This window comes from Falco peregrinus, chromosome 11, assembly GCF_023634155.1.
Source record: "Falco peregrinus isolate bFalPer1 chromosome 11, bFalPer1.pri, whole genome shotgun sequence".
Classification (NCBI taxonomy): Eukaryota; Metazoa; Chordata; class Aves; order Falconiformes; family Falconidae; genus Falco; species Falco peregrinus.
The window spans coordinates 23,668,977-23,695,000 of record NC_073731.1 but is presented as its reverse complement, the minus strand read 5'-3'; the positions used below and the strand labels follow the sequence as shown (position 1 = coordinate 23,695,000).

Here is a 26,024-nt window from a genome sequence, read left to right as displayed (position 1 = left end):
AAAAATATCACAGATTTTGGCAATGTTTCTATAAAAATTTCGTATTTATTTACTTAACTTTGGTTTCTGTTTCTAAAAGAGGTAGAATTAAAGAGAACTGAAGCTAAAGAAACCTGAATAAATATTTAAGCATGTCAGGGAATATTGCAGAGGTATCTATAATTTGATAATGTGGGAGTTATTGCATTTGATCAAAGGATTGGATTCATTATATTGCTATCTTTCCCAATTCTAACTTAACTACATGGGACCTGGAAAGTCTACGTTCAAAATCAACATAACTCCATGACTACGTTTTTTGTTTGTTTTTTTTTTCAAGTAAGACATGTTATGCCTTTGAGGGAATGGACTCACGAGATACAGGCTTTTTGAAGCATGGAAATCCTCCTAAATAAGTATAGGTCCTGGACAGGGCAAAGGATACCTGTATGAGAGCATGGGGGATTTTCTAATGCATGTTGTATTTCTGTATTTTTACCCTGCCATCCCTAATGTATATTGTGAAACTCTGCTTGATGTGCTGTTATCTTGTCAGTGCCCTACTATAGCATATGGTATGTTGAGATAGCAGGTGATGACATGGGAAGTGTTTAAATAATGTGTAACTTAACACTTTCTCTGTCATGAACTTGTTATTCTAACACTTTAGAGACACCAGCTGATCTCATGCTGAATATTCTATAGATGTCCCGAGGCTTAGCTCCTTTTTTTGTCCTGTTCCAAATCTTTCAAATTTCACGTATGTATGTTTCTGACTGTCTTAATTTTTTATATACGCTGTTTTTCCACCAAATGGATCTGCCATTCATCATATTTGTTTAAGATACCATATAACTTTCCATCCAGCAGTTTTTACAAATGCGCATACCTCACAGGAATTCAAGTGAACAGCTTGGGATCTTATTGGTTATTTCCTTGTTATAATAAGTTGTATTTCATTCTAGACTGTTTTCTAATGGAACTACGTTGTCGTAAATAATTTGCAAAAGATTTAAAGTTGCTGTGGGCTTTTTTTGGGGTGGGGAATTATTTATCCTCTTACAGTAAAACCATCAATACATCAGTAAAGACTACACTGTAATACATAAAAGCAAGAGAGAATGTTCTGATTCTGCAGACTTCTTTAAATTCCTGAATTTTGAACCCAATATAAATGTTTTGTAATGCCTGTCCTGGTTTTCCATTGCTGTTTAGTTCTGATACTTCTGATTATACTTATTTTTGGATCTTTAGATACTAGCATGGCAAGGTCTTGGCAAATAGTGTGTGTCTGGTCAACATTTATCAATAACCAAATTGGAGGAGAAGGAAGTACTATCGTAATCTGATTGAAAATGTCACTGTGGAATTGAAGGCGTGAAATGTAGACGAGATAGTTTGGAATTTTTACAAGTAGAGGAGGATACTGATAATGTGGATTTTTTTTCATAGTTTGACCATGCTTTAACAATGTATGCAAGAGAAGTAGCTGTATCAATTAGCTTTCATTTCCTAATTCAACTGTTTATTTTTCTGACAATCTTTCTCTTTGAAAGTAGTTGTTAAAGTACAGGATGGAGCTTTTGTTGAGTCTGTTTCACCATTCTGACCTATACAGGTACATTTTCCAGAAAAGTGTTCCCGGAAACTGCACATGTGGATCAAATATGATTTTAGAAATTGAGGGCTCTGTCCCAATTCTGCAACACTCAGGCAACAACATGTTCTCCTGCAAAGACAAGATGCTTTGCCATAAGTCATTTAAGTCCCGGTGCGTCCTTGGAAGAAGCCTTAAAGAGGCATTTGGTTTGCAGTTGGTTAGTCCAAGGCATGAAATACTAATACTACCAGATCACAAACAGCTTTTCTCTCTTTAAGAGGAGCTAAAGTTCTTGTTATTATCTGATACACTTCCAATTCTCAAGAGGACTTGAGGGGGAAAGAAAGGTGACAGAGTCAGGCTTATTTCCCTCAAGTAGTTTCCTCGTTCAGCCCTATTTATCCTCAGGGTGGTTTAGATTAAGTACAGGGTCATTTTTAATTGCATCTGGATATCTGAAATTAAGTTCTAGTACAGGAAGAATCAGGTATTACTTCTTTTCCAGAGGAGAGAATTGGAGGAAATTCTTATCTTCCTACCTGTGTCAGATGACTGCATTAGCACAAAATGAATCCAAATCTGTAGTCCCCTGGATGTTGTGATGCATTTGAATGCAAGTTTGACATAAAGAGAATCCTTAATTAAATATATGTCCTCAGGGAGTTTCACAGCACAAAGTTGCAGGGTCTTACACAGAACTGTGTTGCTCATGAATATAGGAATCAATGTACATTTTAGTTTGGGGTTTTGTGGTTTGGGTTTTTTTGGTTTTGTTTTATTTTTTTGTGTGGTTTTGTTCTTTTTTAATTTTTGTAACTTCTGCTGTTGACATATTGTCCAAGGTTGTTACTTTTCAACAATGTAGTTTGTCTGGTATTTTTGTAAAGGGAAAATTATTTATCTTGGAACAGCTAATTTGGAGATACTGTACCAGAAAGCTTCCTTGCAGCCTATTCATTCTCTTGGTAAACTGGAGAATTCTGACAGCAGAATACAGCATTTTCTGATAAAAGGAAAAAAAGCTATGTCTATAAACAAGTTGACTTTCACGTATATACATTAGAATTTTTTTAATCTAATCTTTTTAGTTTAATATGTACTATATATACACAAATAGCACATATATACACAAAAAGCACAGACCATCTATTAATTTGGTTTCTATTAGAAGGTTCCACTTGCAATCTTGACTGGACACAGTGCTTTCAGTACACTCTTCGATCAGTATTCAAACAGGGAACGTTAAGAATCAAGCTAGTGCATAAAAGCAATGTCTGCTGGGGGAAGACATCCCACCTGCAGATGCCCACAGAAGGGGGCAGAGGAATGCTGAAGCCCCTTAAAGTTCCAAGCCTGTCTTGTGTTGAAGGGTTGAGAACACGGAATGAAAATTCTCTGGGATGTTATCTTTAAAGATGCAGAGGAGGTAAGTGTTTTACATTTAGATCTGACAATTTAAAAAAAGCACAACAGTTTTTGAGAATTAAATGTGTTTCAGAAATTACTAAAACTAAAAAATTAAAACAGAGAGACTCGTTTGGCCAATTTTCATAGGGAATTTTTTAGATGTGGTGGTTTGCATTATTACCTCAAAATATAGATATCTAAGTATAGATTTGTATTTACAGTTGCTGCAACTGAATATGCAATACCTGACAATAAATACAAATTCAGATATGCTTTAATATTTGCAAGAAAAATTCTTTTACAAAAATGGCAGTATAGTCATTCCATACGTTTAATCAAAGCATATGATTTATTTTCAAGACAAGCTATCTCTTCAAAAGCTTGCTAATTTTTTCCCTGTTGTTGAGTATTTAATAAGCCTTTCCTCTCATGTAGCTGAACATTCAACAAGCTGATACCAAAAAAATCTGGGGTTTTTTTTCCATAGTAGGTAAATACTTGAACTGTTCTTCCTGCACTTAGTCATTTACCAAAGATGTTCATAATATAATGTGTTCCTGTGCCAGGGACAGACCATTTATCTATTAAGGACAGAAAAAGTCATTCCAACTTTACTCCAATAATTTAGGATTGCACAGCAACTCTATACGTTCTGCAACCTGAATTCCCTAGTAGTAATTCTTGTTTGTTCGGTTTTTAATATGATAGACACACTACATTTGACATTACTAAAAGAAAAAATAATCCTTTCTTTAAGAAGATGGCCCAAGGAGAGTACAGATTCTTAAGTTTTAAATAAGGGTAAAGTTTTCAAAAGGAATGTGAATCTGGAGAAACTGTGCTATTAATGATATTGGTAATTTACTGGTTACCTTTGTAATAGACAAATATTTAATCAGTTCCGTTGTCATACTGTATGATGTTGCACAATGCCTAATGTACCTTAGTGCCTTAATATTACTGATGCTAAGGACCCTGAAGGTGCTAAGGCAGGGTTTTCCAGAGCCTCTCCAAAACTATTTTCTGTTATAATTCTCGTGCTGTTATTCTTGGATTATTTTTCTCATGGCCTTGCATTTGCAAACCCCAGTGGTGATGTTGCAGTGGATCTTCATGGGAGCAGCTGTGATGCTGTGAGAATTGCTTCTCCCCACCAGATCTCCACCTCCCAAAACCTCGTACACAACAAAGTTGATTATAGTAATTTAAATGCTTGAGAAATATTTTCCATTTATACATGTACACAGATGTTTAATGACCAATCAGTATACAACACTCGCACTACGGCACACAGCACAAATAGCATCATAAATGGGAACAACCAACAGGGAGTTTGAGCAATTCCCAAAGGAGAGCATGTAGTGGCAGAGGGACGGCATGGCAAAAAATCATCATCCCACTGTGAGCAACAGCATTGGCATATTTGTCATTGCACCTGCTGTACCAGAGAGATACTCTCCTTACTCCCAAAGTAGGATGCTTTTGTGGGAGCCCTTAGCTGCTTTTCCAAGTCAGCCATCGAGGAGATTTTTCATATTTCATCCCCTTCCTCCCTCATTTTGTCTGTCTCCTTAGTTTTAGCTATAGACCTCACTAGTAAAAATCACTGCTTCTAAAGATGTTTGGGGCGGGGGGGGCAGGAAGGGATGCATGATCCATTTTCAAATAGTCATGTTTAATCTCTTCACTAGAGCAGGACTTAGAGGTATTTTGGCATGGAGTAATGTACCATTTAAAGTTTGATTCGCATGTCTAGAAAGCTCTTAGGTTTGCATGCGCTTTAAGGTGATTATTGGGTAATGTTTAGTCATGCTTCGGTAGATTTTGAACAGCTTCACAATACACCATCTATTAGCATGATTTCCTTCAGCACCAGGTATGCTTTTCTTTTCTATCCTTTTGTACAGGTGACTCAGCGGAAAGCAAAATGAAAGCAATCTTCCTAATTTCTAAATTGGACTCTAGCATCAGACTGTAGATAGTGTTTTAACTGATCTTTTGCATTTCTCTATTAACATAGTTATGTTTTTGTCACACGTACATTGGTCTGTGTCTGTACTGTACTGCATGATTTATTGGTTTTCATGTTATAAAGTAGATATGTAGGACCCTATTTCTCTGAGGAATGTAGTATTGGTTCTTAACAGGCTGAAATTCCTAGTGACTGCCAATAGTAGGATAGTGTCGGAGACTATCCCTGCTCCCCTCGAACAGTCTAGGGAATAGCAGCAATCTTCTGGAAATGGCACTGGTAAACAATATTGAGTAAAAGGGAATTTTCCAATCAGTTCTCCTGTAAAATAGTCTTTTAGTTAATGAATGTCTTCCAGAGTTTTCAACCCACATGAAGGCTGGGAAAGCTACGTTGACAGGCTTAGATATATATCGTAAATCCTACATGCAAAAAAACCAATTTATGACATTGGACACAAAAGGATTAGTGTCAGTGATGTAAATATATGACCCTAAAAATATATGTAATCTGACTAGAGCTTCTGCAGGTGAAGAAGTTTTGTTTGGATATTGTATGTGTTCATTTCAAACAAATATATTTCTCTGTAGAGACTCATGTAGAACCCATCTGTTTTCTCAGGTAAAGAAAGCATGCTGAAAACTGGGATTTGACAAGCTTTTTTTTAAGATTGTTTGAACTGTGTAAGGTGGGAGGCTCAAATTAGGTTTTGACTATGTGATTTTCTAGTGTTATACCAGAAAGAACAAGATACTATGATAGGTCATCCTTTTATAGAGATGATCACATGCAGTTGGTGTGGCTGTTTGTGTTTTTGCACTGAATAGGCTAGACAGAGCAACTCTGTAAGTACATACAACACACACTCACCTGAGTGATTCTGTGGTTCTTTCAATCTACAAGTGCATCATTTATGATGCCTCATGTAGGGTGACTGGAAAAGCCAAAAGAATGTCTTATGTCAAATAAAAATCCTAGATCAAGTTTAGGGCTTCATTCCTTCCAAAGTATTACAACTAAATGTAATGGCATTTGACAGTATTGACTTTTTTTATATGACTTCTTTCGGCTAGCTCAGCATTCTGAAAAAATAAATAGTCTTCTCCCTTTGTGATTGAAAGGGTTAAATAGTACCAATTCATTACCACTCACAAAAGGATTTATTTTGTTCTCATAAATCAGTTTTATTCCACATTTTTATTATTCCCTTGGGTCAGCTGTTCCAATTGAAATCAATACAAGTGCAAGTGACACAATCAATCTAGATATTTGATTATGGATTTGAGACTCCCAGTTCTGCTCTGTGTGTTTTGCTAGTCTCCTTCTGATACTGTCCCTGGAGAATGGAAAATTCTTATTGGCATCCGTGAATTATGGGCATAGATTCAGAAACCAGATACTGTGGTAATCTCCATTTATGTACTGCTGCAGCTAAAGAAAGAATGTTCTAACCATGGAAAAACAAACTTGAGGATTTTAAAGCTAACTGTGTCTGAAATATTTTAGAGTGTAAAGTCTTTCGTGAAGTAAACTTTATAAAGTCTCATCATTTGTCTATAAAACCTCTCAGTCAAAATGGATGAAATCAATAATTACATGCTGTATCATCAGCTTAACAACACAAGTACAGCAAATGTTTTTTTTCTGTTTGATGCCTTCTGGTCATTCAATAGGCAATGTGATGTTATGCCACTTGGGCTACTAAACTGTGCTGGGACACTTTTTCATGTTCATGTTCGGATAAGAGCACCTGGACACGGGAAACTTGTGTGAAATCCATGTAAAGTTGGTTCTACTTGTAGAATGCTTTCCAGAGTTGGGCGGCCTCACCCTATTTGATGATTTCTTTAGGTCATGGACTGAGTTCTTAACAGTGTGTCCTTACAACACTTAGTATGGTGTGTGTGGATGGTCCAGGACTGATGCCCCTTGGTGGTGTTGCAGCACAGTGAGTTACAACACAAATGAATATACTTACAGCAGAGATTTAACACTGTACTTAATACACTATCTTAACTGGAAGGTTTAAATGAGACAGACTCAGTTGCAAGACTCAGTGGACATTTCTATGTTTGTGAAAGAGTAATGAGAAAACCTAAACCAGTAATTCAAATACAAAAAGTTTCTTCTTGATAGTTTCATCTATAATTACAGAGTTTTTAAGTTGGAAGCCTCATGGCATTGTACTGGAAGCTCAAGGGTAGATGAGACCACGCACCAAACATTCTTCTCTGCCTACCATCATGACAGAGGCTAATTTGGCTGCAGTCATTAACTATCCGTGGGACCTGTGCTAACTTTCTTGTATGAGCTCCCCCATCAAGATGTGGGCTTTATTCATATCTCAGTCCATAGAATTAATGAGCATATAAATGCACATTCCTTTGTGTTTGTAACACTAATTGCTTTTTTCTACTGACAGGCACAGGCTTTGCCTTAGGGTTCTTGAAGTATTCTGCAAATTTTCATAGAATCATAGAACAGCTGAGGTCAGAGAGCACATATAGAGACAGTCCAAACCCCCGTCTCAAAGCAGGGTTAGCTGGAGGACATTGCTCAGGACAGTGTCCAGCTGGGTTTTGAATATCTCCAAGGATGGAGACTCCACAACCTCTCTGGGCAACTTGTTCCAGTGTTGGATCAACCTCAAAGTAAAAAAGCTTTTTTTCTTAGGTTTAAATGTAATTTCTTGTATTTTCTGTGTGTACCTATTGCCCCCTGTTCTGTTGCTACATAATGCTGAGAAGCATCTGGCTTCTTTATATCTTCACATCAGATATTTATACACATTGATAAGATCCTGCCCCCCCTTAGGCCTTTTCTTCTTGAGGTTAAACAATCTCGGGTCTCTGTGTGCTAGATGCTTTGAGCCTTTAACCATCTTTGCATGGACTCCACTCCAGAAAGTCCGTATCTATCTTGTAGTGGGGAGCCCAGAACAGGACAAGCACTCCAGATGTGTCTCGCCAAGGCTGAATAGAGAGGCAGGATCCCTTCCCTTGACCTACTGGCAATGGTCCTCCTAATGCAGCCCTCAAGGCTGTTGGCTGCCTTTGTTACAAGGAGTCGTTGCTGTCTCATGTCCAGCTTGTTGTGTACCGGGGCATCCGTGTCTTTTTCAAAGAAGAAAAGGAACTTTCCAGTATCAGCCCCCAGCCTCTGCTGGAGGCCAGCTCAGAGTGACAGACAGAATGTTCAGCATAGACTGTCTTGAGATGTACAGAATGCATAGGATGGCTGTATCAAATTTAAGTCTGTGAAAAGTCACTGAAGGTGCCTTTGCTTGTTTTAAAGTGAGGGACACTGAGCTATGGAAGAAATATCTTTAGTACAGTCAAACTACATATGGGTCTTTGAGCCTTCAGATTTCTGCTGTATGCGGCCATAAGAAATTTTCTCTTGTTTTTTTTTTTTTTTATTATTTTTTAGTCTTAAAACTAAATACTTTGTTTTACAGGAAAAAAGGAAAAACTTAAGTTTTTTTCAGTGCAGATAATGTGAACTGTTCCTTATTTACAGGAATAAGAATATTTTGGATTCATAGTTTTTTTCCAGTTTAGCATGGTACTTTTAAATTACCCATCTTGCCTCATCCAGCAACTGAGGATATGAATGAAGGTTTCCTGTGATAAGAGAGTCTTCAAGTTGTGGACTGTTTGATGGACTGAGACCAAGATACATCCTTACGAACAACACATCTGTCAACTCATGAGCAGAGGAACAATGGTGGTTCAGGAGATTAAAGCACAAATTTGGCAGTGTACTCATCTACAAAAAAACCCAAACAAACAAAAAAACCACCCAAAAAACCCCAAACTCCAACCAAAAACAAAACCCTAAAACAAACAAACAAACAAAAAAATCAAAACTCTCTGCAAAACATAACAAAACCTCCAAAACCTGTTGAAAAGAAGGGTATGGCATCAAAGCACAGAAACCACTTTAACAATTGTTAAACCAGTTTAAGAATTAAGAATGGTTCATTATTACAGTTATTAGGAAAAGAGAGTCACTAATAATAGCAAGAAAGATTTTTAGCTGGTTTTTTTATTGGGATAATCAAACAAATGGAAAGTCACGTTTTTCATTCTGAATACTGCACTAGAAACAGCAGGAAAGGGAAAGAGGGAGAGAGGTAGAGAAGAAAGATCTTAGCTGGGAGGCAAGGAATAGCTTGTGTGAAAGTTAATGAGGCTGAAGAATAAGCAAAACTAATGGACAAAAGAATGATCTTACAGAGGAGGAAATGTGCATGTTCACAGAATTTCCCCCAGAAAGACGTGATACCAAAGAGTCAGAAAACAGTACAGGGTCAGAAACTCGTGGACAGTGCGGATGAGGTATGGGAGAAGGATAGAGAAAAGGGGTGAAAAAGTGAGTTCTTGTTTCATTTTTATTTTGCTATTCTGACATTCACTTTTTCTGTGGCCCAAGATAACATGCTTAACCTCTGTATGCTCACACACAAATAAAGCAGGAGTAAAAATGACTGTGTGCTGATTAACAAAGTAATCTTTGTATAATTCTTTAGGTAGTCTTATGTACTGTTTTTTGACCTGGATTTTTGCTACTTTTATTCTTTGAGTAGTCTTCTACAGTGATAATAGTTCTGCTTATGTCTGAATATTGTAGAGCAACATGCTTTCTAATGTAAAAGAGTTATCGGGATATACATAACGGAAGCAGTATAGATTGGTAATTTTTCAGAGCATGACATAAAGCCTTAAACTCACTCAGAGCATACTTTTTGCTATGTAGTAGCACACTATGTAGTGTACTTTTGTGATCGAAGCCTCACATTATCTTGAAATAGTGATATTGAAAGAAAATAATAGCTCATTAAACATTTGCGATAGTAAGATTTAAGTGTTTTAGGCTTAAGTACCCTTTTAGGGTGGAAATCTCTCTGCATTTCAAAAACTATGGTTCTGTTACGTCATTTTCATTCAGTCAAATCTTGGGGGTAAGATGAGCAGTCAGGCAATTTCTAGGACACCACAGATAGGAAGAGGTAGAAATCTGTTTTGCAAAGGTGGCTCCGTTATTGAAGTCCCATAAGAATACAGAGAAGTATAAGGAAGCTGATCATTGATGGATATTTTCTATATATTGATGGCTAACTCTTGATTAGGAAAAGAAAAGCATGTGAGCACTCAGTAATACTTCTCAGTAGCATGGCCTCCTTGCTTCCTGAAGTCAGCAGCATAGTTGTGTCAGTGCATTTGCAATACCAACACATTAGACTTGTTATGTTTGATCTTATTACTTTAATAATCACAAATGCAATGGTAGTAATAGCAGTATGCCCACACATATGAAACATGAAGTTTTTCTGTTTAATATATAAAAAGGAAACATCTCAATTTATTACCTTTTTGCTTTAAAACACTGATTTTGATCCAGATGAAAAGAATACCTCTCAATGTGGCAAATTCTGGAAAGAAAAGGAATTTTTAAATGTGAGATGAATGCGTTTAGTTTGTATTATGTCTTTATTTCATTGCGGTCTTTGTCATGAGAATGGTTTCATGTTGTACCATTTCTGTGCTCCTTACAACCTTTGTCACATGAATAAGATATCAGAACGCTAATGACTAATATACAGTATTCTGTGTCTGCTGATACTATACTGTACTACTGTGACCTTTGCAATATTATGTATTCTGATTGGCTGTCCATTTCACCTCTTCCCCACAAGTTAATAAGGCTGTAAAAAGGAGAGAACTTGAAATCGCCAGCCAGTCAAATTACAGAATATTGAAAAGGTCAGAGCAGTACAGCACACAGAAAAAAATTATGGAATATATGAGGCATTAAAATTCTTGTGACAATGATTATAACAAGAATGGAAAAGGATACCCATTTATGTTATTTCAATCTAGTGAACCCCATAGGATGACGGACCCACGACGGCAGTAATTTACGCACCACCAACCCACAGCAGCTTTATTCACCTATTTACAGGGGTACTCAGCAACAGGAATGCGCATCTGCTTGGAAGCCCCCTTCAAAGTGTCCACCCAAAACCATAGTGAACCTTTAGACACATACTCACCACCTAGAGTGCTGTGTGAAGCTCAGCACTTTTAAACAAGGATTTTGAATGGAATGTGTATTTGTGTATATTTTGTAATGTGAGTATGTTTTATTACTCAGCTGTGCTTCAAGTATGTGTATTTTTTTTATGTTTAGGTATATTCTTTACCCTAATTTCTTCATTTGAATGTTTTTCTGAAAAACTGAGGTACTTTGATCTGGTATAAACTAGGAATAAACTGAGAACGGTACAGGTTTGTCTCCAATACTGGATTTAGTCAAAGTAGTCCCTCAGAAACATTGGGGGAAATATGAAAAGCCCTATGAGCAGGAAGACTAGTAAAAGAACAAAGTCATTGTGATGCAAAAATATGGAAAGTTTAAGGAGCATGGGGAAGCCTTTCATGTCTGCAAAGGGTTTAGTTTATTTTAAGAGGTTATAGGAGATGGTGGCTTTCAGCTCCTTTCCATCTGAATTTTTTTTTTTTTATATGGGTGCTTGTGTGTCTTAAATGTTGAAAGACGTGGTGAGCCAGTTCGAGGAGTTACTTTTCTGCCTCCTTAGGCTGTTCATGTGAGCTGTGTCTTGAGGGGGTCTTGCTTGTTGGCCTGCTGGTGACTATTCATGGCAGGAGTTACAAGGCAGAAATGTGCAGGAACAAGGAGGTATTCTGGTGGAAACCACTTGTCTCAAGTAAAACAGAAGTCTCTCAGGACTTTACCAGTGTGTGAAGCAGCTGCTGTTTAGGTCTGCAGCAGGCTTGCTGGTAAGCTGCAGTAGGACCTGTGAGCAGGACGGAGAGAAAAATATATAAGAAAAATGGAAAAAAAGAGGCCTCCTCCGCTTATACTCACAAATAGGGTCCACACTGAAGCAGTCTAGGCAGGAATGGCATAGAGTGATATGACATGGTTATCGCCGCATCGCGTTCTGTCAGCCTGAACCTATGTGTCTGCATTTTCCAGCCCACTGAAAGCAAAGTTTAAGCAGTGAGAAGTGGTAAAGCTGCATATTGCAACTCACCCCCAGCAAGACCTGCATTTTAAAAATGTTCTTCTAATATTTTACTTGCCAGTAGCAGTAAGTTGCTTGGTTGGGAACTGGGATAAAACACCTTTTGTCTGTGTAAAATTCAGGTTAGGAACCTTGCAAGTACTCCTCAGCTTTTTACTAAAAGCAATAAAAAATTTTGAACTGCTGTGTTGTCTATCTCATTGTAAATTTGCAAGTTCATTTTTGAGCTGAATAAAATGGTTATGTAATTACATACTTCTCCTAATTATTGAGTAATTACATACTTCTTATAATTGCCGAGTAATCACTCTGCTATAACTAGAATTTAATGTTACAACTAATTGTATAATTACTGTATATTAATGTTGTTATCCAGGCAACTTGGAATAGAGTGTTATCCTGTTAATTCCTTTTCTATTACTCAAAACTCTATTTTTAAAAAATATAGTGTAGTTAGCCATTGGAAGAAAGATTAATAGTGGAATAAAAATATCAGCAGAGGAAGTACATGCTTTTGTTCTGGGCTCAGGTGGGTGAGAATAGAAATATGAACATGTTAAAACTGTACTGTAGATAGAAAAAGTTTAATTTTCTCATTAATTGGATACATAAATTGCTGTTAGAGCGCCTACTTTTGTGCTTGAAGTTTGAATCTATCCTATGTGCTTTGATCTGTCAACACTAGATTTTTAAACTTTCCTACACATTGTAGGGGAAACTTAAAAAATGCATCTCTTTTCACAGCCAGCTGAGTTCTGAAGTGTTGCATGTCACTAGGACCTTCAGAATGATTATGTCAGTTAGCCATTTCCAATGGCTTTACTGTTGTTAATAAGACAGTAGGTGCATGTAACAGTCATATGTTGTTGGGTGGGCACTGCAAAGAATGTTGCAGACTGCCTGGTAGTGCACGGAAAAGCTGTGATAGGTGGCGGGAGAAATGTGCTTTGTTGGATTGTCTCTACTCCACGCACAGGGATGGTTTCACAAAGGTGCAGAAGGAAGGTTTGAGATACAATTTAAGAGCTGATATCAAGTAATGCATATGCATTTTTCTAGTGATGGCCGAGTAGCCTGGGTATGCAAGACTACTGTAGTTTGTTGCGGTATGGCATGGTGTAATCCAGGCAGACTTTGAGCAGTGGGGAACTAGGCTACATGGCATATTTACAAAAAAAGTTTATTAAACTGTCCCGCTCCCCCAAAACTCAGAAAGTAAGTTTGCTATATTTTACTGTCAGAATAACTGAAAACACCCTTTGTGCAGCTCTGAGAACATCAAAATAATGGAATGGCTTGGACTTGTACCATAAGTGAATCACAGATTGTTTATAGGAATCCCAAAATCCAGATCACTCATCCATGGTTAAATGTAATGGGAGCATGACTGAAATGTACTGCGTAAGCACACGTCAGTGCACATCATAGAAATACAGAACATTTGAAACTGTTTCAGGTTTAAAAACATTTCAGTTTTAACAGTTCATTTGAAACTTGCATAAAAATGAGTAAACCCAATGAGTTTCACTTAAAAAATTGAGAGATAGTTTCTAAGCGTTTTCTACTTCTGTCTTTTTTAGATTTTGTAGAGGACTCAATGTGAATATTCAATCTTCTGCCTGTGCCAACGCCTTAATTAATTTAAGATATTTTCAATAGTTATATTCTGTTTAATGTCATTCTTGTACCTGTAGTCTCAGACTTGTGTGATTCTGCTGCTGGTAATGCAGAATTTCTATCGACTTCAATGTGAGAGCTCTCCATGGGATGCTGGATAGTAGTAATAATATTAATCATTTATATAGCACTTTATATGTTAAAAATATTGGATAATCTTTAAATGAGCTCAGCTTTTCTCTCAGATACATGAGTGAAATCTTCATTGAGTCAAAAAAAATTGTTACTTGGTATATAGTGTTCTATTTTCCAGTCTTACTCATTGGGTATTTTGGAAAGGTTTATTTTGTTATTTTTGTAGGGTAGAATATTGTCTTATCTTACTTAATTTTGACATCTTAAAAGGATTGTAAAGAACACATAGGTTGCTTTGATGTCCTCTGATGATTTCAGCTGATAAACTGAATACTTCAAATCCTTGTTTTATCTTTGAAAGGACTGCAGGCCATGCTGGAAAGCATGTGTTTCTTACTACAGATGACTAGTTTTTATGTATGCAATGGAGTTAGCTTATAAACTCCTAAGGTAAGTGTTTTTCTAGCGAATTCAAGAAGTTTTACCAGTCTTTCATAGACATAAGAATTAACCTTAATGTTTTGAGTTTGCAGTTACCACACAACTGTTCTAGAACATGCGTAATTTCTGAAAACTGGGTTCTGTTTGCAGAATATAGCAGCCAGCTTTGCAATTGCATGGTTGGTTCATTTATTTTCCAAGTTTTATATGTACCACAAACTGTTGGCAAAAGGCGGAGGAAATAGCGAGTAATATTTTTTCTTCCGGATAGGCCATTTTTTTGGTGTTATTGGTATCAATGGCAACTTCTCATTTGAGTAGAAATACAACTTGATCCTGACGTAGGTGAACCTTCTTTAGCAGGGGGTTGGACTAAATGATCCAACCAGAGGTCCCTTCCAATCCTGACTGTCCTGTGATTCTGTGACTTGATTTATAAAGACAGCAAACTGTAGCAGATGCAAAGTCTAACATTTATTCTTCTCTGCCCTCCCCCCCCCCGCCCCTTTTTTTTTTCCTAACAGATAATGCTAATTATTCTATTCTAAATGATACTCGGACATTATGCAACAGCAGCGAATCCAATGTATGGGTACCCATTAAAGGACTGATTCCATTTTCTAACTACACAGTACAAGTGAATGCTTCCAACAGCCAGGGCAGCTTGATAAGTGATGCCATAACAATAGTCATGCCTCCAGGAGGTAAGTATGAAAAAGTGCTTTTTCTGTGCATGTAACAATTACACAAATACTCTGTTGAACAAAACGTTATTTATTACTGCAACTGAGGACTGGAAGGTCAGAAGAATATGTTCACATTAGTGGTTCTTGTTAACAAAATTGTTCTTTTCAGCTACTAATTTGTCAAATTGTTCACTTTAAGAACTGGAGAGTGAAAACAGGTAGTTGTATAGTTAACATGTTAAGTAGGTGAGAAGTGCATTATATTTTTTTTTTCTGTCAACGGTGGTGTATTTTATCATGGACAGCTAATCTTGAGAGTCACCTGCATTTTGTAATCTATTTTGGAATAAAAGTTGTAAGTGCTGACAAAGAGCACTTACTGGATAGACTTGGATAATTTGTTTAGTTATAGTAATATAAAGCATTGGTAGTATACTGAGCCAGAATACACAAACTGGTGTACTTGTAAGGAAGTCAACTGAAATGCGATGACTTATAGTGAATGATCATGGCTGTAAACCTCTATGGATGTTATCGTCATAAAAATTTGAAATAAGAGAATTGAGCAAATAGTCCCTAAACACTGTGTGTGTAATTTTATTTTTTTTAAAATGAAAGCTTAAATTTACAGCTCACGTATATGTGTTCCTTTTACATTCTTTTTTCATGGACATTCTAGTGAATTAGCTTTTGTTGAATTAATGCCAATGGAAACAATTTTGAATTCTAAAGAAAGAACTCAGCAAAACTTGATCTTGAGAGAGGTGTATGTGTACCTGATGACCAGAAATAGCATAGTGACATACATATTGTTTGAAAGTAAAGTAAAGTAAAAACAAATCCCATAAACCTTACAGCTCAGAAATACAATTACACTTGGAACAGTTTGCTTGCAAACAGATGGATTGATGGATTAGGTCTGGGGCCAAACCAGCAGAAAGACTTCTGAAAAGTTAATAAGTAAAAGGCAGACATTGTATGACAGATTACTGAGAAATAAGGAAAAGGTAAATTCCCTACATGTTTTATACTTTTCCAATCTTACTGCCAAATTACGTTACAAATTCATATTAACAAATATACATTATCATATAATAAAAAACTGCATCTGAGTTTTATTGTTCACTTAAGACTGAGCAGTAAGACACTGACATTTCTAATCTCAATGTCACATTTCAATTTTGCATGTAGAAATAACAAAATTTGGTGGTGGAAATTTTACCAAATGAGAAGGTAAGGGATCTTTAAAGATAGGCAAGGATGTGCACAGGTTTATGACAGCCATTAAGATACACTTTCTTTCATCATTAGATTGTTGTTGATTACAATTAGAAAACTTATAGCTTTGAAATTATCTTTTTTATGACCTTGTGGTAATTTAAAAGCAATACCTCATTGATTAAATAGGTTTTAGTTCATGCTTCCTTTTAGTTAATGATCTGAAAACATATTATCCTGATTTACACATAAAATCATGCTGAAAAGCATGTGGCATTCACTAGAATATGTGTGTTTAAGTAGAATTAAATTAGCAGTGAGAGTTATTAAAGAAATCTTCCATACTATTGTCCAGTGGACTGTGATCTGTGGTGAAATGAATAATAAATGAAGCAGTGCATATGAGGGGAGTACTCTCACACACACTATAATCTCACTATGTGTGTACACATATACAGACACACGTGTGTGTATCTAGGAAATGCATGTTTAATTTACTATGATGTTTATTGTAATGACTCTTTGATTTCCATACAGTTCCATTGTATGCTAAATTGTGAGTCTAATGGTCATTTTACACTGGGCTGTATTCCGTGCCTTCACTTACAAACACTTTCTAAACAATTTCTAGTGAAATCTAGATGCTACTAACATCAGAAGGAATTTTATTTTTTATTTCAGTAAGCAAGATTTCACTTTGACAGAAGTTTTGTTTTATCAGGGAGTGAAAGAGATCTCATGATGTACAAAATCATAGCCTTTTAACGAGGGTTAAAATGCAGCATCCTCTTTTCAAGCATAACAAAAAAAGCTGTTTCAAAAATTTGCATTGTGGGGAGTACTTCATGGAGCTTGGTAGAAGACTTTATAAGAGGGAGAGTGATAGAGGACAAAGGAGTATTCCATTTCAAAGTTACTGCAGATAGCTTTTTTAATTATGATAGAATTTTTGGATCAAACATGCATTTCTTTTGTTTCGTTTTTTATTTAAAATGTATCACACATAATGTAAAGCATGCCAAGTCTTTAGTGTTACCTGATTGAATATATCTTAATTTCTCATCAAGCTGATTTGCCATGCTTACAATAAATTCCTTATTTCTAAGATATTTTTTTTATCTGAGCTCTTGACTAAAATTGCAGTGCAGGTTCAAGAGTTCTTGGAAAGATTAAAAAAATAAAAACTGAATCCAAATGTTAATCCATAAATATGAAACTTTCTTCTGACCCTTACCCTGTAGTGGTCTGGAGTTACTAATGGGGTTAGGATTTCAACTCTTAATGGGGCTTGGCGCATTAGTGTTTTGTATGCATGGAATTCAGCATTCAGTTTAATAAGTGGTTGACATTGGTGATGTCCCTTAATTTGCTTAAATCTAATTGGCTCTTTTATCAGTCAAACCTGTATGGATTGGCAATTGATCAGAAAGGGTCAGCCATGACTGTGCATGTACTTAAATGCTGGAACCACCCGTTAAAGTCACTGTTGCATAATAAGAAGCTGAAACCATGAGAACAAATGATCTTCAGAGTCAGAAGGCAAAAGAAAGCAGAGAAGTTTCTCAGGATGTTCAAGTTCAGAACAAAGGCATTATGGAGTATATAAATTTTAAATACACTGCTTTTTGCCTCAAGACTTAATGCTTTTTTCCAGATGAACTGAAATCTTGTCTGAAACTGTCTTTGTTACATCAAAGAACTGCATAGAAAGCTAAAAGAGATGGAAGAAGCATAAAAGGGCATAGTTTAAAATGATTAGTGACAAATTTCATACTGTAGAGGTAGAAGTAAATTTTTTTGAGTTTCATATTTTTTCCAAAAAGAATAAATTTGTTCTATTTATCTTGTCCTAAACTGCTTTGGTAGAAGTTGTAAAAAATAATATACTAGCCGGTGCTTCACATTAATTTGAGGATGCCAGCCAGTAAAAGATCTGGAGAACAAATTGTTTTAGAATTAGTTTAATTAGGTAAATGAATTGAAATGATACAGTGGAAGTAAAACTGAAAAAATCTGGGAGAAAATCTTCTGCACGCAGTCCTCGGTTATATATTTTTCTTCTTAATGAGTGCTATTTCTGATGTAGTGGCATATAGAGGACCCCATTATTTTAGGATTGCTTTGTAATATGAGGTGGTAAGCTAACAGAAAAGAAAGTTTCAGTCTCTACTGGGAATAGCTTATTAGTTAAATCCATTTGTTCCCTTCCCTCAACGACAATAGCCCTAATATGGAAGGGGATGAGAAGTCCTGCAGAAAGGAAGAAGATAGATAATGTTGAAAAAAATGAGTGCAAAGAGAGAACAGAGACAGGCTGTTGATCAGATGGGAAACAGGCAAGTGGAGGCTCAGTTGCCACCTCCAAAGCATAGAAAAAGGCTGGATTCCCGACTAATGACAAGAGGTGTGACGCTTGCAATATAGATGGAAATTCTGTATCACATTGTGGAGTTGTCTCTGTGTGGTTGCTTGTGCTTGGGATTACAAATCATTGACTTCGTGCTGACTTATCTATAGAAAAAAGCCTCAAAGAATTGATACATTTTCCCTATCTAAAACATAAAAGGGAGGATACTCTGAAAAAAAGAATTGCCTGAGCATTGTCTCTTTAATCTCTGCCATAATTTATGAAGTATGTTGTTCGTTTTTATGGCCTGTCTGTGATTTGCACAACATAGGAATGTCTAGTGCTGAAAGATGTGAGATTTTTGCTTTACACTCTTAAGCCACTTGCCCTTTTCTGGTCCCTTGTTTGCATGTGCGATGCTGCATGCCTCTTCCTAGGAGCTTGGGCTACTTCTCACCAGCCAAAAGTGAGCCCACATACTTGCAGCTGTTGATGTTTGTTCAACATCTACAGAGGATGGTGTCCTGCAATCAGAGGGTTTCAGCCACTGCTAGTTTAGGTGGGAACACCTCTGAGACTGGATATTGAACCGCATCATAGGATCATTGATCTAATCATGCAAACAAATAAGATTCACATCATACACCTTCTATTCACATCTGAAAGTATTTGCTCGTGCAGGTTGATCGCTGAAGCCAACAGACCTCCTTAGGTGAATGAATATTCAGTAAACAAAGCAAACTGATGCTCTTAGGCCAGAATTATTTAGGAAGAAAAATCAAGCCTGAATATGCTAGGGGTCTCCCTGTGAGACAGGTTTGTTTTTTCCATGATGCTCAGTATCACATTAATAGTCACATCATAAAACTTGTTTTGAGAGAATTTCCTTTACTTCAGATTTCAGGTATTTCTGAGGCATCAGTTGCTTTTCTAATTTGTCTCCTTCCCCCCCCCCCCCCCCCCCCCCCCCCTCTGTTATTTGGTTCTTTCTTTTTTCTTTTTCTTTATGCCGCCCCCCACCACCCACCACCCCCTTGGTAGTCTTGGACTAAAATTTAACAGGATTCTTTTCATTCTGTATCTTTTGTTTCTTTTTAATTTTTCTTTTTTCTTTCTCTTATGCGACTTCTTGTGAAGGTAGAGTGGTAAAATCAGGATTTAAAAATGGGAAAAAATAAATGAAAGGTAGTTTAGGAAAAAAAGAGTTTTTGGCATCGTTCTATTTTATTCATTGTGAAAAAAATACGTTTTTAAAAATTCTGATTTCTCAAACATTTGCGTGTTATCTCTGTAACTTCATAATAGTATGATCTTTGATTTTGATGAAGAACAGGAAATGTTTTAAACAAAGTTGTTGCAAAGAAGTCTACAGGGGTGCGGTGAGGAGCATTAACAGAAAGGTCTTTGTGAAAAATTGTGACCAGATCTTTTCTAGAGGTAGTTTAAGGAGAGCAGGATAGAGTAGGGAGGGGGAAAGAACTCTCCTACATCTCTCATCAATGACCTAGCTAATTAAAGAGTGTCAGTGGCAAGCTGTGTAAATTGTCCGTTCCAGTTCCTTTTGTCCAGAAAGATGATTTCATGGGGATATAAGGGTAAGACTGCAGAAGTGCTTGTGTGGAAAACTGGGAGCTGTTCTAATGAAACAGTAATTCTTCTCTAACCTCTGCAGTATTGAACTGATTGTCATTTTCATTAGTTCTACTTTTTTTCTTTTATTCCCCTCTCCCAGTCTGTTCAGCACATCTTTTGGTGAGCTCATACTGTATCTATTCTTGGGTTTGGGTGGGCGTTTGGCTGGTAAGAGAAGAGAGAAGTAAGACTCATTCCTGAAAGGTTGTATCTTCACACTCTGGCAATAGGAGGCACAGAGGTGCCCTCTTTACTGCTCACTTTCCTAAGTTGCAGCCAGCTGGGGCTCAGCCTAACTCCACACATCATAAAGGACCACCTCAAGGTTGCTTTAAATTGAAACTTAGCCTAAGTCCCTACTTATAAAACTGGAGTGCCAGAAGCCAATGACACTCCAACTTTGTCCTTTTATTTCCAATAGCCTCCTTCCCTTTGCCCCTACACCCTACCTTTTTGGGGTGAGGCATATCTCCCATAGTTACAGCTGTGGTGTTTCCATGCTCTAGACATAGGAAACCTGTAGTTATCAGCTCTTAGGTTATTTTCTGTCTTCTGGAGCTGCATGAAACAGGGCAAGAAGATCCAAATTGCAATTCTAGTTGCCTAGGAGAATATGGCTGGTTTTGCTTGCTTGCGGCATGCCAGTTGAGAAAGGGAGGACTGTGCAACAGCTTGAAATAGCCAGTTGAGGGTCTATAAGCAGGCTATTAACCTCATTGTAGAGGTCTCGCTCCAGGTCTTTCCAAAACCTAGCCTTAGCATGAGGTCCAGGTGGTACTTAAGATCTCTTGGAAGAAACGTGTGGTAAAGCAGATTTCATGCTGGAAAACTACAGCTTGATTGTATTTCTTAAAAACAGAGGAATATAGACAACTGGGGAAAATGGGATGTTGGGGAATTTAGCAACAAATCATTATTTAAACTTATTACCTACCATCACATAAGCCTATTTTGGACCAATTTCAATTGTACATAAAAAAGAAGACAATTTAGACGAAGTATGCAACTTTTATATAATCTTAAGCCTGTTCATGGTTAGATTTTTTTTTTCATTCTGTGTAAATCTGAACTAGACTGTTCAGTACTCTATTTACAGTCAACAGTCCTTGTGATAAATTAGGTTCTTCTTTAAAGGAATTCTACAATAAAATGACATTGAAATTCCTACTGAAAACATACAGAAAACATTTTTAAAATCTCACCATGAATTTTGTCTTTTGAACCATTTTCAAGAAATATTAAAACAATAGGAATTGGATCAATTCTTATGTTACCTTGCTACTATGATTTGCACTGCTTTTCTAAAAAGCTCACTTTATTATATTTATTTTTGACAACTCCTGCCCCTGTAGTTTCCAGAATAAAATGGCATTTTCATTACCTGTCAGCAAAGGTAAATGTCTGTGTGTTGGGTTTGGGGGTAGGGGTTTTTTTGTCATTTCATTCTGAATTTTCTGCAGTTGAAGTTAGTCTTCTGAACAAAAAGCACTTGAGTGGCAAGGGGTTTTTTGAGCTACTTTGTACAGTTGAGGAAGCTTTGAAGTTCCTGGACAGAACAGCAAAGTTCTGTCACCCTGTTACATATTTGTCACATTTCTATACTAAAAAAAACCCAAAAAACAAAAAACAAAACAAAACCCAAAAAGGTTAAGAGGAGAAAAATTAAGGTTCTCATAAGATTTTGGTGAGGGTGAAAATGTAGAGAGAGTCAAATTACTATCCTTTTCCTCTCTTTAGCTAGGGAGAAAACAGGAGCTGATCTTAAATGCTGTGGGCATAAAAGTGCTTCTGCTTTTTTTGCTGGTTTTCTTTATAGAAGTTTTCTGTATAGTTTGGAAATAGATCTGAAATAGATACAAAGTAAGAGTTTTAAAATACTGAATTCTTAAAACATTTTGCAGAATGAAAATATCTTTTCCCATATAGTTAATTATTTGTTCTGGTGGTGTTTAAGTCATACAATCATAGAATCATTTAGGTTGGAATAGATCTTTAGAGATCAAGTCCAACCATTAACGCAGGACTGCCGCGTCCATCACTAAACCATGTCCATAAGCACCGTGTCTATGTGTTTTTAAAAACCTCCAAGGATGGTGATTCCACTGCCTCCCTGGGCAGCCTGTTCCAATGCTTGAACACCCTTTCAGTGGAGAAATTTTTCCTAATACCCAATCTAAATGTCCCCTGGGGCAACTTGAGGCCATTTCCTCTTGTCCTGTCGCTTGTAACCTGGGAGAAGAGGCCGACACACACCTGCCTACAGTGCCTGTCAGGGTGTTGTAGAGTGCAGTAAGATCCCCCCTGAGTCTCCTCCAGACTAAACAACACCAGTTCCCTCAGCCTTTCCTCATAAGACTTGTGCTCCAGCCCCTTCACCAGCTTCGTTGCCCATCTCTGGACATGCTTCAGCACATCAACGTCTTTCTTGCAGTGAGGGGCCTGAAACTGAACCCAGCATTCAAGGTGTGACCTCCCCAGTGCTGAATACAGGGGAACAATCACTGCCTGGTCCTGCTGGCCACACTCTTTTGGATACAAGCCAGGATGCTGTTGGTCTTTTTGGCCACCTGGGCACACTGCTGGCTCATATTCAGCCAGCCATCAGCCAGTATTCCCAGGTCCTTTTCCACTGGGCAGCTTCCCAGCCACTCTTCCCCAAGCCTACAGTGTTGCGTGGGGTTGTTGTGACCCAAGTCCAGGATCTGGCACTTCTCCTTATTGAATCTCATACAACTGGCCTTGGCCCATCAGCCCAGCCTGCCCAGACCCCTCTGCAAGAGCCTTCGCGCCCTCCAGCAGATCAACACTCCCCCCCTACTTGGCGTCATCTGCAAACTGACTGAGGGTGCGCTCAATCCCCTTGTCCAGATTGTCAATAAAGACATTAAACAGAACTGGCCCCAGTACTGAGCCCTGGGGAACACCACTTGTGACTAGGTGTAACTCCATTCACCACTGCTCTTTGGGCTTGGCCGTCCAGCCAGCGTTTTACCCAGCGTAAGGTACATCCATTCAGGCCATGAGCAGCCAATTTCTTTTCCCTGTTTCTTCCTAGAATATGTAACATCTATGCAGTTGTTATCTTTGAGCTAGTTGACTGAGTACCTAAGGAGAAATAAGCTTCTCTAGAAAGACAAAAAGGTAGTGAAAAGGGAAGTTGAGTGAGAGTCAGTCATCAGAGTTACCATTTCTCCTCTGGTGTCCCTATAATGCGGTGGTGGTGTATGCTACCCTCTTTCTTACAACAAAGGTGACTATAAGAGTCTATAGACCTTAGTGATTCCTGATATTTGATAGTTCTCCCTCATGGTGCTTTTCTTTCTGAACATTTATTTTTGTGTCTGCACGCATGTGCACACCCACAAACACGTATATGATATGTTAGTGTATGCATGTTCATGCATACGTGCTTGATTTTTGTCTTTTTTTCTTTGGATCTATATGCAGGTCTTATTTTCCTCACAAAGAAGACTATGCTCTTAAATTCCAGGTTAGTAAAATGAGAGAGGGAATTCATATATTTCATGTTACAGTGGGATACATCCCCTATTGAATTATATTAATTCTTACTATTTGTATACTGGCATATTTACTTTCCCGATTTTTACAAATATTTACTAATTCAGCTTTCCAGTAGGCTTCTGAAGTGACTGAGGACTGTTATTCCCATTTTACAGATAGATAAAAAGACAAGCATGTGTAAGTAAGGAAAGAGAAAAGATATTTTTATATTCATCCTGGTGCTGAAAAGTATGATATACATGTGAGAAAGTTTGTCAGCCTCTCTTCTTGTCCCTCAGGTAAGACCAGAGGGATTGCCTTTCCGTGAAAATGGTCACCATAGTTGAATGCAGCCACTGTATACATAGAAAATATGTGAATTTGGGTTCACAGATTTTAGATCAGCTAAGAAGCTCTAATAGACACAGAAAGAAAGGAAGTTGATTGAGTGAAGAGATGGCATTCTATAAAGACTACTCTTTATACTTCCACCATAGTTGTGAGTGCTCTTACATACCAAGAAGCCTGTTTGAGAGGGTTATTCATAAGAAATGGATAGTGCTGTCCAAAAAATTCAACAGGATGTTCCTGATGGTTTTAATCAGAATTAAGCAGCTGTAAATTTTCTGTGATGAAGATTTAGCGCTTTCAATCTTACGTTTTAAAAATGAACAAAGGAGAGGAAGTTTTCCCTGCCTCTCCACTTGTTGTCAAAAAATTGAAGAAAATCTGTGTTGTAGAGAGTAAGCATTACCAAGGTATTTCCTTTACCTCAACATATGTGCAGACTGGAGTAAATGCTGTGACATGTTTTGTGGCATATAAGGCCAGCCTGGTTTAGGTTTGAATAAAACGTGTTGGTGTTACTAAGACTTTTAATTAATTAGGCTACCCAGTTTTGAACAAGAAGACAGTAGCCAAGATCTTTTCAGTAAAAAATACTTGGGAAGAGATCATTCATTGTTGTTTATTGACACGCTTCCACCAATTACATTGGATTTGTGTGTTCTTCAACATTATCTTAGGAAATGAAGCCAAGAGTTAATTCTTATAAATGATTTATTTGTTAAAAGTATCTGGAACAGGACATTAACTGATGAGTAACTACTTAATAACGCTGTATGAACATTCCTATGTGGATGGGTTGGGTATAAAAGGTTGTAATCCTTTTGCCCTATTCATCAGATAAGTCAACGGTATATTTTGCACGGATTATTTCCATGTGCGAATAGCCTTGTCTGAATTGCTTTTTATTCACCTAAAATATTAAATATTTTGCTTCAGCAGATAACACCTGGATCATATTTCTGTCAATTGAAGTGTTATTTTTAGTGAGGGACCAATCTATAAAAACAGTTAGGGATTTTTGCTACAGTTAGGTGGAACAGAGGTGTCACCTTTCATATTTTGTCATAGCTTATCTCTGTTAGAGCACTGGCCAAAAAAAAAGGAGATCTGGATTATTCATCCTTAAGTGACTACCATTCCCATCTCCTCCTTGCTGGGCAGCATACTAATCTCTGGGTTCATAAGTAAGGCAGGCAGAATACTGCCCCTCTGTCCTGTTGAAGCTCTGATACTGTGGCGGGGAAAATGTGATCTTATTTACTAGGGGAAAAGATGGAGCAGGTGCTATTGTAACCCAGGGCTAAAGACACTTGTCAGGTTGCAGTGAGGCAGTGTACATGTCAGCAGCAAAGGGGGCAAGAGGAGCAGGTCCTGAGTTCTGGGCATTTGTGGATCTGGACATACATTGTTCATCAGTGCCAATGCTCAGCATCAGAATGTGATCCAATTGCTATTTTCTAATATAGCTTAATTTATTGATACTGCAGCTTTTGAACTAGACTGTAACATGAAGTGACAGCCATGGCATTGCAGCTGGCAATTTTGAGAAGTGATAAGAATTCTTGTTTGCTCTGTAAATGTGATAGTTCAGATTTGTCGGCCTTGGCCTCATGTGCTACATAAGAAAATAATATATAGTGTTTTGTTGTTATTTTCCTAATTATAATAGTTTTATTTCCAAAACTAAATTTTTGATTTTGCTCTTTGCCATTGTGCAGATTTATCAACATTGTGCACGTTGATCAATGGCAGAATTTGGTTATATAGGAAAAACCACTCCATACTGTTAATGATGACAGATACAATTAAATTAATTCTCTGCTGTCTCCTTTGATGTACACAGATTTTTGCCATTAATATTGATGGACTTTAGAGTCACAAGCACATGTTGGCAGGGGAGCAAGCCCCTGAATGTTGTATTTTGCTCTTTGTGGAGCTGACTATATCACTTTATGTCTAAATGTAAGTAAAGCTGCTGACAGTTTTGATATATTAAATTATAACTGAGAACTAATTCAAGGATCAAAGATGCTCTTTGGGAGACATCACTTTACTGGTAGGAAAAATCATTACCTTTTTTTCCCAGTCTC

The 26,024-nt window shown here is 37.3% G+C and overlaps 1 protein-coding gene across 1 annotated transcript in view; it reads left to right on the top strand.

The window, feature by feature from the left end:
- Positions 1–26,024, top strand: part of USH2A (usherin) — a 390,454-nt gene that overhangs the window by 217,045 nt on the left and 147,385 nt on the right. Inside the window, 1 exon segment of the mRNA XM_027788579.2 lies at positions 14,727–14,906. Coding sequence (XP_027644380.2) covers positions 14,727–14,906 — 180 coding nt within the window.